Genomic DNA, 14,968 nt, shown 5'->3' with positions numbered 1-14,968 from the left:
ACAACAAATTAAAGTTCTTCTATAAAAAGCTATTGTAATATTTTTCATGGTACTTTTTGAAGCAGTACCATCTACTTTTGTTGAATGCCAACAGCAGCTCAGACATTTGTGCTTCTGATGTGTCTCGTGAAAGAAAACAACACAGGATCAGAAAAACTTTAGGGTTTATAAATGATAACAGAAATTTCATGTTTAGAGACTTTTTTTTTTTTTTTAAGCTGGCTCTTCTCTGACTATGAGTCTAACACTTCGTGTTTAAGAAACTAATCATGTAATCCCCTAAAAACACATCTCAAGCTCATTTAAGTCTGGTGCAGTCTGATTGACTTTCAGTGATTTTATGATTCATCAGCTTAGGATTGTTCATCTGTGTCGTTATCATTATTGCTGTGGTTAGAACTTCCCCACAGAGAAATAGAATGACAATTAAAACCTCATAGTTACCGTCCTTGTTATAAACGGCCCATTAGACTGTGAGAGTGTGTGTGGATGTAATGTACTCACCTGAAACATCTGCTGGGATGACAACACTGAGAAACAAATTAATACAGAAGGAATATGTTGTAGCACACTACACAAGCCCAGCTGCCTACGCTCCGCTTGAATAAAATATTCATCAGACAGACAACGCAAGCTATGCAATCTTCTTCATGACTCCAATTTTGAGCAGAATCCAGCTATGCTTTCATGAATACCAAAATTACTTATTTTTAAAAACCTGTTTATTCTTCCTCAGTCTTGTTTGAGGGCAAAGATATAGTCCCTGTGTTGAAAACCAAAGAAAACTCATCCCAGATGCACAGTTTTCCTTCGGGGGGCATGCATGCATGTACTGATGTTAGAAAAAAGGACAAACATCAAGTCATTTTAACAGAATTAAAATGCCAGATCTGCTCCAACCAGAAGGTTTATTGGACATGCCTCCCTCTTACCGTATAACAATGTTTTATTTCCTAATTGCTCATTGCATCCCTGTTAACCGCAGTGTCAATCAAATAAACAAGGGCCTCTGAGAGCGGTGTGTGGGGGTGAGCATCTCTAGAAGTGAGAGGCACTTCTCCACAGCAGGAAGGCACACACAGACAATTACACTGATTCATAATTGAAATTAAAACAGTTAACGGTCGGAGCCGATGTGTAGTGTGGTTTTCACTTTGCTTGCTATCAATTCTCTGAACTGTTTTGTTCAAATTCATTTGTTGAGTCTGATGTCACTGTTTCTGGGTCAAAACTCTCCTTCAGATGCCAAAAACCAACAATGAACGCCACTCATATACACTTACTTTTAAAAGCTCAGCTAAAAGTTGTGCTATAATGAATATTACTCATAAATGGCTGCTGAGAGTGTTCTCACCTCAAGGTTCCATGCATCGCAACTTAACAGGCAAGGAGGAAATCATCTGAAAAAAATGAATTACAAAATATCTGATCACAAGAAAAGAGTGAAAAGAAGAAAAATAGCACGTTGTCATAAAAGCCCTTGTTAGAGAGTGAGAGACAGAAAGAGCGAGAAGAGAGATTATATATTCATGTTTGTGAGAGAGAAAAAGCCTTGTGAACTCAGTTATGCATAGCATAAACACAGGAAACCAGAGAGATGCCGACATCTGTAGTCTTTTAGATAAAGCATTTCAGTATATTAACTCTTCAGCTGCCACAGACAGAAGAAAACATGCCTAGGTGTAAAAGAAGGAAAAAAAGATAAGTCAAATTTAATGAATTTCCTAAAACTTAATATGAAGTGAGGACCACTATATGTTAAAAAATAAATTAAAAAAATCCCCATTTTATTATAAAGAGTTTGAAGGGTTACCTCATGATTTACTCACCCTCAAGCCATTCTACTGTATTTGACTTTAAAATGAATCCAATCAGAGTTATTATTTAAAAAGTACTGGCTCTTCCAAGCTTTATCATGGCAGTGAATGGCTGTTATTTTTCAATAGTCCAAAATTAGTTCAATAAAGCGCACCCATCCTTAATAAAAATCCCTCACATGGCTCTGGTTGTGGGGGTGAATAAAGGCCTCCCATAGCAAATCAGTGCCCCCCCCCCCCTATTTAAATCTTTCTAAACAGTGAGGTAGTTTACAATATTGAGATTAAATTAAATATGAATGGTTGGATTCAAGTGTGTCCTTGTTCCAGACCCTGTCATCCAAATCTCACTCCAGCCAGTCAGTTCACATTGCTATCTAATATAGAAAGTGACAGGGTTGCCAGCTTTTGGCATTAGTAACAAAGTTTATGTGCTGTAATAAAATATTTTTTTATGACAGTAGCTGTGGTTGTTAGCCTACAGAAATATTTGCATCCACGAAATGATCTTGTCAGCGTTTGGTAATGTGTAACATATGTAACATATGAGGTTTCTTTTCTTTTTTTTCTTTCTTTTTTTCGTCCCACGCAAATTATTTATTAAAATTCTCTCTCTCTCTCTCTCTCTCTCTCTCTCTCTCTCTCTCTCTCTCTCTCTCTCTCTCTCTCTCTCGCTGTCAGTGTGCGTCATCTGGAGTGGCGTCACGTGGGAGTACAAAGCCAGCGCTCGCGCTCTGCGCGTTACTAACGATTGGCGCCTCGGTCTCGAGAGGAGATACTTCACAAAGAACGATGCTATTTCTTATTTACTACAACCATAAAACCAAATATGAGTGACTTTTACTTTTTGTCGACGCGAACTCGTCTATTTAATAGGATTACTCAAGCATCTGAGAGAAATAACAGAAATCACGCTCGCCTTGTGCTGTTTATTATGGATTTATAGACTAGAAAAACGCTCGACCGGTGGACAGAAAGGAAAGAAAGGGAACAGTGGAACAGGGAACAGTTGTTCCGTTTTCGAGATATTCTCGTCCAAACCACATTTTTTGCTCGTAAATAGTGAAGTTTGTCTGGAGCGCGTATCCAGCTGCTGAGATGATGGAGAGGATGAGCGCTCAGAGGGAAGTTTTCTCTCCAGACATCCAAATAAAGAGAGTCTCGCCGACCCGATTATCAAACTACAGAAAAACAGCTCTCAAAGCAAAGTACTGGCGAAAGTGTCCTTCACTGTGAAGCGGAAATATGATGCTGCGCGCGAGATCTACTTGTGCGTAATGGACACATAACATCAGGAGGAGCCTCTCAGCAGACAGGTGTGTGTTATCGGTCAATAAAACATTCATGTTAAGCTTTATCTTTCACTGAATAGCAAACCAGTAAAACATATACATTTAGTGAAGTGGTGAAGGGTGGTCTTGTTTTTAGATTAGCCTTCATCAAACCTGTTTTTGTCATTACGCACAGATTTCAAATGTATTTCTCCACTTCTGCCAGGTTCTCACAAGTATTTTATCTACTTACATTGAAGTGGTTCTGTTTATATGAATGATGCGATAAAAATAATTAAATAAATAAAATGTTGAGCATGTTTGTTAAAGATCAGTATCTCTCCATCAGAAAAAAGACCAGTATTGGAGAGCAAATGATCGATGTGATTGGGCCACAGAGGACTTTATTACTTCTGCCTCCCACACACGCACACAGATCTGTGCTTATGAACAACAGATGATCGTGGGTAGTCATATATATTCATACAAGAATCTACCCTTAAGAATTTATATATGAATTCTAACTCATAACATAATGAAAAATAAATACACTTATAAATTTTCAAATATATTTATAAATTTAGCGTGCATATTATATATCATGTTTTTGTAATAAAACAATGACAAACAGAAAACATCATAGGTTTCTTTGCTAAATAAGTGACTGTTTTTTCTATAATTTAACCAGTTTTTAAGCATGAGATGAAAACTTTTCCTGTTTACTTTCTTAATCCACAGTTTGAGGCTTCCTGGGGGATTCTGTTTAGCTGTTGTGATCATTTAGACAGTGTTACTGATGATAGCAGGCAGTGGAGGCTTTAGCAGGCAGAATTGTTGTGGAAGACAGCTACAGAAAGCTCAGGGCCATCATGAAGTTTCTCACCACTGTGGCAGTCATACAAACATTAGGGCTCATCTCTCAGTGCCGAATGTTAACAGCCCCAAGGAATGGTTCATGTTTCTGCCTGGTTTTATGTTTTGCATTCTAGCCTTTCAAAGCAAGAATCTTGAACCCCGTTAATGGAGACACACTGTCCTGAAGAGTTTAAGAAACCCGCCTATACTTTTTAAAGAGTTTTTTTTTTTTATATATATATATATAAATCAGTCATATATTAGACTGTAAATGGCCATTTTCTACCCTGATTTCAGCCTTTGCTTTGAAGGCTTCGTTGGAAGGTGTGTGTACACTGTGAAACTTCAATGTAAACACCCACTGCTATGATTGGCTAATATTGCTGTGGTCATTCTTACATACCCGAGCAAAGTCTGTCATCAAAGTATTTCTGTATTGATGCCAGAACTGTTAACACAACTGCATTCCCAAACAGCAGACATCCACCTCCAAAAGAATTGGCTGCTCACATCGTCTGCTCACTCTGAGGCACAACTAATTTGTTATAAATTAAAATTATTATCTTTCTTAGTACTATTTAGTACCAGTTAATTAGGAAGTGATGATTTTGTTCTCTTTGACTAGTTGGATAGAAACAGTGCTTAGTCGCAAATGTTTTATGCAAGTTAAATTGTATGGAAACCCAGCTAGTATGGAGTTGATAATTTAGTCAGTTTATATTTATATAAATGCAGGGTTAAAGTTTTAAAGGATTTTTTTTTTTAACATGAGTTTGTACAGTTGTGTTTGACATGCATAGCTATGAGGTCTGCTTTTGAGGACCATACAGAGATCTTATACTCTTTTGAGCTCATTGTACATATTGCACATCCACTGTTGTTATTCCAGCTTTGTTTTCTGTTATCATTGTCATTTCTCATTATCTTCAGCTACTATAGTTGTTATCAAACTGCAAGTGACACATATCTTTCCTGTGTACTCTGGAGCCAAAAAACAAAACAAAACACCTTGGTGCTGGTGCTGAACAACAAAGAGTATGCCATGTAACGGTGCTGTTAAATTAAAATTTGAACTCATGTGCATGCAAGTATCAGTGATACCAAGATGTAGATGTGTCAGTGTCCAAAATGGCAATAAACAAAAGTTTTTATTCATTTATTTATTTTTACAAAGATGATACAAATATGCACATTAAACTATTTGATTAAACATACTGCTGAACAATGATCACTCGTATTGTGCTTTGTTAGGGGATTAATTAACTTAACCTAATGCATTCTTTACAAATGAGATGGATCTGATAGATAGAAGGACAGTTTGCATATGTTTTTGTTAGATGATGATATTTTACATGCTTGAATAATGTTTCATTTTGCATCTTCATGTCAACTAAATTATTATTTTATCAACAAAAATGAAGAAAATAGAGTAAAACCAACTAAAACAATTAACTGAAAATATGACACAATATTTACCAACATTAAAATATTTAAGGCAAAAGTTTATTTGTCTAAAACAAACAATTGTGTTAAAATGATAAAATGAACCTTTTCACATTATCATTGTGCATTTTTGTAAAACTAGAAAGGCACCCTTGTTAATAACAGCCAGGTTTTTTGTTTGCGGCAGTTTTGTTTGAATTATATTTATTCGCTGTACCCCTTGTAGAGGGTTGATTTAAAAATATGGGAAAAATATAAATATTTTTTGATCTACTGCAATCATGACCTCAAGATGACTAAAAATAAGGCAAAACAGGCATTAAAATAAGCTAAACAACCACATAAATAAATAAAAATCAAGATATTTTTTATTTTAACTCACCTTCTCAACATACTTTTTTCTTTTTAAAACCCTTCTACCCACTGTCTTGTAAAACCTGAATACTAGAGGAAGACTGATTTTCAAAACGTAATATAGCATTCTAATTCAGTAAATCTGGGGCAGGGAATGAGAGAAATGTGAGAATTGTTTAGTCTGTCATAACCTCCTCCATTGTGTGTGACAGACCTTTGGAAGACGAGAGCAGATTTTCTGCAAAAATAGTTGCTAGGTGTGACATCCCCTACAAAAATAGAGTTACAATTAAACATTGCCTTTTATTAGCACCTCATGAAATGCTCCTCGAAGTGCTTTATTGTATTGTAGTTCCTTTGTATCTCTGAAAACCCATGTCTAAAATAAAACATCTGGGATAACGAGCGATGAATGTATTTTTGCAGTCTGTTGAACACATGTTTGAAGATAAGATGTTTGAAGCTGCTGATAAACACACAGGCAATTAGTAACGGCTCGCAGAGAGTTAAAGCATTCTTTAGAGCAAAGTGCCCATTTCCAGACTGTAGCATACAACAGATGACTGTTGGCTATGATCTCATAATGTGTGCTTTTGTTCTCATGTTTGTTTATATAATCTCCTCTAAACACCTCTTCTATCCTGAAGCTTCCAACTCTATTAACATTTTGTAGATTCATGGCTTGGTTTCCTTTAGTAGAAAATACGTTTGTGTATGTGCAGTCGATTGCACTACTCGCCATGTGTCGTACGTACATCAAAAGTCATGGTTGACATCACATGCTTCATTATCTTGGATTATAAATACAACATCACACTAAGGCCAGCTAATAACAGGGTCTTAAGCACCACCTGTTTAGTGATTAGATTAAAATTTAACTAGACATGACACTAATATAGATGGATGTTTGATTAGTAGATTAAATCTTTCTCCAGTCTTTCTCTTGTCTTCTCCCTAATGATTTTTATAGTGGACTGACCATTTTATGTATTTTTGTTTATTCATTTATTAGAAGAGGTTGGAAGACTCTTCTGGCTTTTATCAACATCCATCTCCCCTCAATCTCTCTGCCCCCTGCCACCGATATTTGATGAGTTTACCCAAAGAGTCAACATCAAAAGAGAAAAACATCAATACCTCTTACTACTCTCTGAATGCATGGGGGTGCTAGTTTCACCTGGGATCTGATTAGGTCCTGTGTGTCAACATTTAGTCATAATTTTGATCATCACTCACTTTGGCTGATTTATCAAGTCAAGTCAAGTCACCTTTATTAATATAGCGCTTTAAACAAAATACATAGCTTCAAAGCAACTGAACAACATTCATTAGGAAAACAGTGCGTCAATAATGCAAAATGACAGTTAAAGGCAGTTCATCATTGAATTCAGTGATGTCATCTCTGTTCAGTTTAAATAGTGTCTGTGCATTTATTTGCAATCAAGTCAACGATATCGCTACAGATGAAGTGACCCCAACTAAGCAAGCCAGAGGCGACAGTGGCAAGGAACCAAAACTCCATCAGTGATAAAATGGAGAAAAAAACCTTGGAAGAAACCAGGCTCAGTTGGGGGGCCAGTTCTCCTCTGACCGGACAAAACCAGCAGTTCAATTCCAGACTGCAGCAAAGTCAGATTGTGCAGAAGAATCATCGGTTTCCTGTGGTCTTGTCCTGGTGGTCGTCTGAGACAAGGTCTTTACAGGGGATCTGTATCTGGGGCTCTAGTTGTCCTGGTCTCCGCTGTCTTTCAGGGCTGTAGAGGTCCTTTTTAGGTGCTGATCCACCATCTGGTCTGGATACGTACTGGATCCGGGTGACTGCAGTGACCCTCTGATCTGGATACAGACTGGATCTGGTGGCTACGGTGACCTCGGAATAAGAGAGAAAAAGACTAATATTAACGTAGGTGCCATTCTTCTAATAAGGTAGCAAGTACATCGGGTGTTAAGGGAAGTGTTCCGGGTTCCGGTTTACCTAATTAATGCAGTCTAAAAATCCTTTAACGGATTTGGATATTAAAAGCATATTAGTATGTTATGTGTAAGCCAGGTTAAAGAGATGGGTCTTTAATCTAGATTTAAACTGCGAGTGTCACGTGTGGTGATACAAGAAACACGGAGAGATCCAAGTGCAGGTATGATATTTATTAAGGGGTAATCCAAAGGGGTAAACAGTCCAGGCAGGGTCAAAACCAGAATATCCAATAGACAAGGAACAGACAAAACACAAGGCAAGATCAAGACTATGGAAAAACAATAGACATGAACTGTATCTCACATACAACAAGGACTCCGTGACTAAGACTCAGACAGACCAGGTATAAATACACAAAAGGATAATGGGGAAACAGGAGACAGGTGGGGAACAATCAATTAACTAAACAAGGAGGAAGGTGACCAAATAAGGAGACAGGAAGTAATAATATGATAAACACCGTGGGAACTGAGGACACCTAGTGGAAACCCAGGGAACACAACCCAGACACTGTGACAGCGAGTGTGTCTGCCTCCCAAACAATGTTAGGTAGGTTATTCCAGAGTTTAGGCACCAAATAGGAAAAGGATCTGCCGTCTGCAGATGATTTTGATATTCTAGGTATTATTAAATTGCCTGAGTTTTGAGAACGCAGCGGACGTGGAGGATTATAATGTAACAGGAGCTCATTCATATACTGAGGTGCTAAACCATTCAGGGCTTTATAAGTAATAAGCAATATTTTAAAATCTATACAATGTTTGTTTGTTTGTTCTAAGGAAAGATTACTATCAAATAGCACACCTAGGTTCCTAACTGATGACGAAAAATTTACAGAGCAGCCATCAAGTCTTAGACAGTGTTCTATGTTAATACATGCAGAGTTTTTAGGTCCTATAATTAACACCTCTGTTTTTTTCAGAATTTAGTAGTAAGAAATTATTTGTCATCCAGTGTTTTATATCGACTATGCATTCCATTAGTTTTTCAAATTGGTGTGTTTCACCGGGCCACAAAGAAATCTAGAGCTGAGTATAATCAGCATAACAGTGAAAGATAACAACATGTTTCCTGATGATATCTCCCAAGGGTAACATATAAAGTGTGAAGAGTAGCGGCCCTAGTACTGAGCCTTGAGGTACTCCATTTGTGATCGATATGATACCTCTTCAGTTACTGCTACAAATTGATGGCAGTCATATAAGTACGATTTAAACCATGCTATACACTTCCAATTAATGCCATCAAAGTGTTCATGTCTATGCAAAAGAATGTTGTGGTCAATAGTGTCAAACGCAGCACTAAGATCCAATAGAACTAATAGAGAGATACACCCACGATCAGATAATAAGAGCAGGTCATTTGTAACTCTCAGGAGAGCAGTCTCAGTACTATGATACGGTTTAAATCCTGACTGGAAATCTTCACAGATACCATTTTTTCAGGAATATAATTGTGACGATACTACCTTTTATAGTATCTTGGACAGAAAAGGTAGATTCGAGATCAGTCTATAATTAATTAGTTCTTTGGGGTCAAGTTGTGGTTTTTTTGATGAGAGGTTTAATAACAGCCAGTTTTAAGGTTTTGCAGACATATCCTAATGACAATGAGGAATTAATAATAGTCAGAACCTCTTTTAGGAGCTTAGATGGTATAGAGTCTAACATACATGTTGTTGGTTTAGGTAATTTAACAAGTTTATACAATTCTTCCTCTCCTATAGTTGAGAATGAGTGGAACTGTTCCTCAGAGGGTCTATAGTGCACTGTCTGATGCGATACTGTAGCTGGGAAAATGTCAACACTTGCTGAGGCTTTATTTTTCATTAATTTAGCCACTGTATTGAATAAATACCTGGGGTTATGTTTGTTTTCTTCTACAAGAAAAGAAAAGTAATCGGATCTAGCAGTTTTTAATGCTTTTCTGTAGGATAGGTTACTTTCCCGCCAAGCAATTAGAAATACCTCTAGTTTTGTTTTCCTCCTGCTGCTCTCCATTTTTCAGGCTGCTCTCTTTAGGGTGCGAGTATGCTCATTATACCATGGTGTCAGACTGGTTTCCTTAACCTTCCTTAAGCGTAAAGGAACAACTGTATTTAAAATGCTAGAAAAGAGAGAATCCAGTTTTTGTTACATCATCAAGTTGATCTGAGGTTTTGGATATGCTAAGGAATTCGGATACATCAGGAAGATAACTTAAAAAGCAGTCTTTTGTGGTAGAAGAGATGGTTCTACCATACTTGTAACAAGAAGTAGAATTTACAATTTTGGCTATATGAAGTTTGCACAAAACTAAATAATGATCTGAGATATCACTTGGCTGCATAATTTCAACACCATCAACATCAATTCCATGTGACAGTATTAAATCTAGAGTATGATTTCGACAATGAGTAGGTCCTGAAATGTGTTGTCTAATCCCAATAGAGTTCAGAATGTCTATAAATACTGATCCCAATGCATCTTTTTCATTATCAACATGGATATTAAAAACAACAACTATTAGTCAAGTCAAGTCACCTTTATTTATATACCGCTTTAAACCAAATACGTTGCGTCAAAGCAGCTGAACAACATTCTTTAGGAAAACAGTGTGTCAATAATGCAAAATGACAGTTAAAGGCAGTTCATCATTGAATTCAGTGATGTCATCTCTATTCAGTTTAAATAGTGTCAGTGCATTTATTTGCAATCAAGTCAACGATATCGCTGTAGATGAAGTGACCCCAACTAAGCAAGCCAGAGGCGACAGTGGCAAGGAACCGAAACTCCATCGGTGACAGAATGGAGAAAAAAACCTTGGGAAAAACCAGGCTCAGTTGGGGGGCCAGTTTCCCTCTGACCAGACGAAACCAGTAGTTCAATTCCAGGCTGCAGAAAAGTCAGATTGTGCAGAAGAATCATCTGTTTCCTGTGGTCTTGTCCTGGTGGTCGTCTGAGACAAGGTCTTTACAGGGGATCTGTATCTGGGGCTCTAGTTGTCCTGGTCTCCGCTGTCTTTCAGGGATGTAGAGGTCCTTTCTAGGTGCTGATCCACCATCTGGTCTGGATATGTACTGGAGCCGGGTGACTGCAGTGACCCTCTGATCTGGATACAGACTGGATCTGGTGGCTACGGTGACCTCAGAATAAGAGAGAAACGGACTAATATTAGCGTAGATGCCATTCTTCTAATGATGTAGCAAGTACATAGGGTGTTATGGGAAGTGTTTTTGGTTCCGTTTACCTAATTAATGCAGCCTAAAAATCCTTTAACGGATTTGGATATTAAAAGTATATTAGTATGTTATGTGTAAGCCAGGTTAAAGAGATGGGTCTTTAATCTAGATTTAAACTGCAAGAGTGTGTCTGCCTCCTGAACAATGTTAGGTAGGTTATTCCAGAGTTTAGGCGCCAAATAGGAAAAGGATCTGCCGCCCGCAGTTGATTTTGATATTCTAGGTATTATCAAATTGCTTGAGTTTTTAAAACGTAGCGGACGTAGAGAATTATAATGTAAAAGGAGCTCATTCAAATACTGAGGTGCTAAACCATTCATGGCTTTATAAGTAATAAGCAATATTTTAAAATCTATACGATGTTTGATAGGGAGCCAGTGCAGTGTATTAAAACTTTATCTGCAGCCAGAACTAACTCGGATGTAAAATCACCAAACTCTTTAATAAAGTCTGTATGGTGCCCTGGTGGTCTGTATACAGTAGCCAGTACAAACATCACAGGGGATTTATCATTAACATTTGTTTCTCTGGATAATGTTATATGAAGCACCATTACTTCAAACGAGTTATACTTGAAGCCTGCCCTCTGAGAAGTCCTGAAAACATTGTTATAAATTGAAGCAACACCTCCCCCTTTGCCTTTTGGACACGGCTCATATTTATAACAGTATTCTTGGGGGGTGGACTCATTTAAAATAATGTAATCATCAGGTGTTAGCCAGGTTTCTGTCAAACAGAGCACATCTAGATTATGATCAGTGATCATATTATTTATAAAAAGTGTTTTCGTAGAAAGAAACTGATATTCAATAAGCCAAGCTTTATCATTTGTTTATCCATATGGCATCTGTTTTTTGTTTGTTGAATCTCAACTAAATTGTTACTCTTAACTTGTTTTGGACTTTCTTTGTATTTTCTAGTTCGGGGAACAGACACAGTCTCTATAGTGTGATATCTAGGTGAAAGAGTCTCTATGTGCTGAGAATTAATTGACCTCTGTGACGTGAGGCAGCTAGCAGATGGTCGGTTTAGCCAGTTTGTCTGCTTCCTGACCTGGGCCCCAAAAATGACCACTAGACAAAAAATAATCTCTTATACGCCTGTAAATTTTTCGCTCTTTCATTCCATGAAATCTGAAAGATGAGAATGCAGTCAAATATATATGTATAATTACTTTGTCAGATTAAATATAAATTATTATTTAACAACTTAACCTGATAGAAAATAAACAATCAACAGATGCAGTTGGTTAGTGCCATTCAAGCTAAATGTCTGTGCATGAAAGCAGCTCACCTTGAGATACAGGTCATAATGTTTTGAATCCAATCAATGGTAAATCTGATGTTTGACAAGATTTTTGGTTGTTTGCTGATAGACAGCACATTCCTACTGCCTGCTGCTTTTTGTTAGAAATCTGCATTCACAGTGGTAGAGGGATCAAGACATGGTGAGATATTCTTTAACAAATCTCCATGTTGTCTCCAGACTCCAGAGTTGTCTTAAATTTCAATATATTTTTTTATTCTTTCTTTTTTTTCTCTCATGTAGTTCATAATTGTGACCCTGAACCACAAAACCAGTCACAAATAGCATAGGTATATTTGTAGCAGTAGCCAACAATACATTGTATGGGTTAAAATTATAAATTTTTCTTTTATGCTAAAAATTATGAGGATATTAAGTAAAAATCATGTTTCATGAAGATATTTTGTAAATGTTCTACTTTAAACTTAAACTTAATTTTTGATTAGTAATATGCATTGCTAAGAAATTTGTTTGGACAGCTTTAAAGGCGATTTTCTCAATATTTAAATTTTTTACACCCTCAGCTTCCAGATTTTCAAATAGTTGTATCTCAGCCAATTATTGTCCTATCCTAACAAATCACACATCAAATATAAAGCTCAGTTGTGGTTTAAAGCTCATGACTGGTTTTATGGTCCATGTTCACAATTATGTAACTATCGTGACTTTATTTTGCTTGCTCTGTGTACAAACCAAGATAAAGGTAACAACATAATGCTGTGATCGGAAAACATTTAAAAACCTTTACACCAGTTATCAGTGAACAAATTTCCCCAACAACCAGAGCTTTACGTTGAGATCAAAGATTAGATGCTTGAGTTAAGCCTAAACCCTTCAGCTTACTTTAACATTTGTTTATTCCTTTATTTGCAGGCTTGTATTGCCGTAGCAATGATTGCAACAGGTGGGGTGATCACGGGGCTCGCTGCATTGAAAAGACAAGACTCCACCCGCTCTCAGTATCATCTGCCAACCCAGAGCCCCACCTCTGCACCTGAGAAGAAATGCACTAAGCGTAAACCCAGAGCTGATGTGGTGGTGGTGAGAGGGAAGATCAGACTGTATTCGGCCTCAGGATTCTTCCTGGTTTTGGGAGTGCTGATCCTCCTGGCAGGTATTGCAATGGCTGTTCTAGGATACTGGCCTCATAAGGACCACCAGAAGGCACCAGAAAGCAAGTTGTCTGTGAACAATACGCAGGTTGGCCGAGAGCAAGTGGGCTCCATTGCGCAATTCTTGGAGCAGCACCTGCATTCAGAGAAGATGAAAATGTTGGGTCCTTTCACAATGGGAATTGGGATTTTTATCTTTATTTGTGCTAATGCCATCTTACACGAGAACAGGGATCATGAGACAAAGATCATCCACATGAGGGACATGTACTCGACTGTCATAGACATTCACAGCCTGCGGATTAAGGAGCAGAAGTGTACAAACGGGGCCTACATGGGTCCCTATGCGGACACAGAGATCCATTCCTTCGGTCTGGACAGTCAGTTTGCCTCACGGCTCACAGCAAACACACTAATGTCCTTCTCTGGTCTCGATGGGGACGTCCGATTCTCCCACAGGACCAGCTCAGCTGAGGATGATGAGGGTCTAATGAGTGAGGCCAGAGGCGGATTAGGCCTGTTGTCGCCTACCTACAGAGACCGCTCTGAATATATCTTTGGTTTCCACGATGAGGGTATTCGTCGGTGGGAGGACAAACGTGGCGCACTTAAGAAATGCCAAACACGCTCCATCGTTTCCTCTTCCATCAGCGCCTTCACACTGCCTGTCATCAAACTCAACAACTGCGTCATCGATGAGCCTGACATTGATAGCATCATGGAAGACTTAGAGCCGGACAGGGTCCACTCCAGACCTCCATCAATGGAATCTTTAACAGTCCCTGTTCCCTACATTGCCAAAGCTTTCAAGCCTCCGGGTGGCCACTTGCTCCGGAGCAACTCAGCCACTGAATCCCCGAGTCCTGCATCATCCCATTCTTCACTGTCTCCTAGATCCACCAGTGGTAGGTTCCTGTCCCCGGGAGCGGCACGTAAAGACTTCGGCTCCAATAACTCCCTCCACATGTTCTCAGCCCATTCTAAATCTCTGGATTTAGAGAGAGGGCCCACAATGCTGACTGTCCAGCCTGAACAGAGGAAACACCCGAGCTGGCCCAGATTGGACCGCAGTAATAGTAAAGGATACACCAAACTGGAGAACAAGGAGGACCCTATGGACAGGCTAATAGTCCCCCCGGTGGCCGTGAAAAAGGACTACACTAAAAAGGAGAAACTTCTTATGATCTCCAGGTCTCACAATAACTTGAGCTTCGAGCATGATGAGTTTATGAGCAGCAGTTTGAAGAGAGGCACCTCAGAGACTAGATTTTAAAACTGAGCTAGGGCCTTATTTATAAAGCTTGTGTATGCTCAGATTTGATCTTAGAGTGTGCGCACCCTTAAATCCACACCAACACTCATATCTGTCAAAACGTGCTTGGCATCATGTCAGAGTCTGAGTAGACATATGCACTTTTTCTTGTTCGAGTACTGCAGGTTTTTGGAAATGTAAGCTGTTCTAAATGAAAGAATTTGGATGATGACTGCAATTTTTTACATGTTAAGGACATTAATTAGGAGTCGTTTACAAGGCAGAAAGCTGAAACCATCCTGTTGATCATTTTCAAGATAATTTGCAATTCATAGATTTCCTATCTGAAAGTATGTACTGAAAG

At 38.3% G+C, this 14,968-nt stretch overlaps 1 protein-coding gene across 2 annotated transcripts; it reads left to right on the top strand.

The window, feature by feature from the left end:
* The first annotated feature begins 2,721 nt into the window (after positions 1-2,721).
* On the top strand, positions 2,722-14,720 carry LOC132107145 (transmembrane protein 200A). Of its 2 annotated transcripts, none has more exons than XR_009424232.1 (2): positions 2,722-3,133; positions 3,438-4,116. XR_009424232.1 is itself a non-coding variant. In XM_059513360.1 (2 exons), the coding sequence occupies exon 2, from the start codon at positions 13,132-13,134 to the stop codon at positions 14,623-14,625; it is 1,494 nt and encodes a 497-aa protein (XP_059369343.1). In that variant the 5' UTR covers positions 2,722-3,133; positions 13,114-13,131; the 3' UTR covers positions 14,626-14,720. The 2 variants fall into 2 exon arrangements, 1 of the variants encoding a protein (XP_059369343.1); XM_059513360.1 differs by lacking the exon at positions 3,438-4,116 and adding an exon at positions 13,114-14,720.
* Positions 14,721-14,968: the final 248 nt, after the last annotated feature.

Source organism: Carassius carassius, chromosome 27 (assembly GCF_963082965.1).
Source record: "Carassius carassius chromosome 27, fCarCar2.1, whole genome shotgun sequence".
Taxonomy (NCBI): domain Eukaryota; kingdom Metazoa; phylum Chordata; class Actinopteri; order Cypriniformes; family Cyprinidae; genus Carassius; species Carassius carassius.
Note: the sequence above shows the minus strand (reverse complement) of the source record. Positions and strands in the feature narration are given on the sequence as shown.

Excerpts from the sequence above, each read along its gene's own strand:
- LOC132107145 (XM_059513360.1), top strand. The coding sequence starts at position 13,132 with ATGATTGCAACAGGTGGGGTGATCACGGGGCTCGCTGCATTGAAAAGA.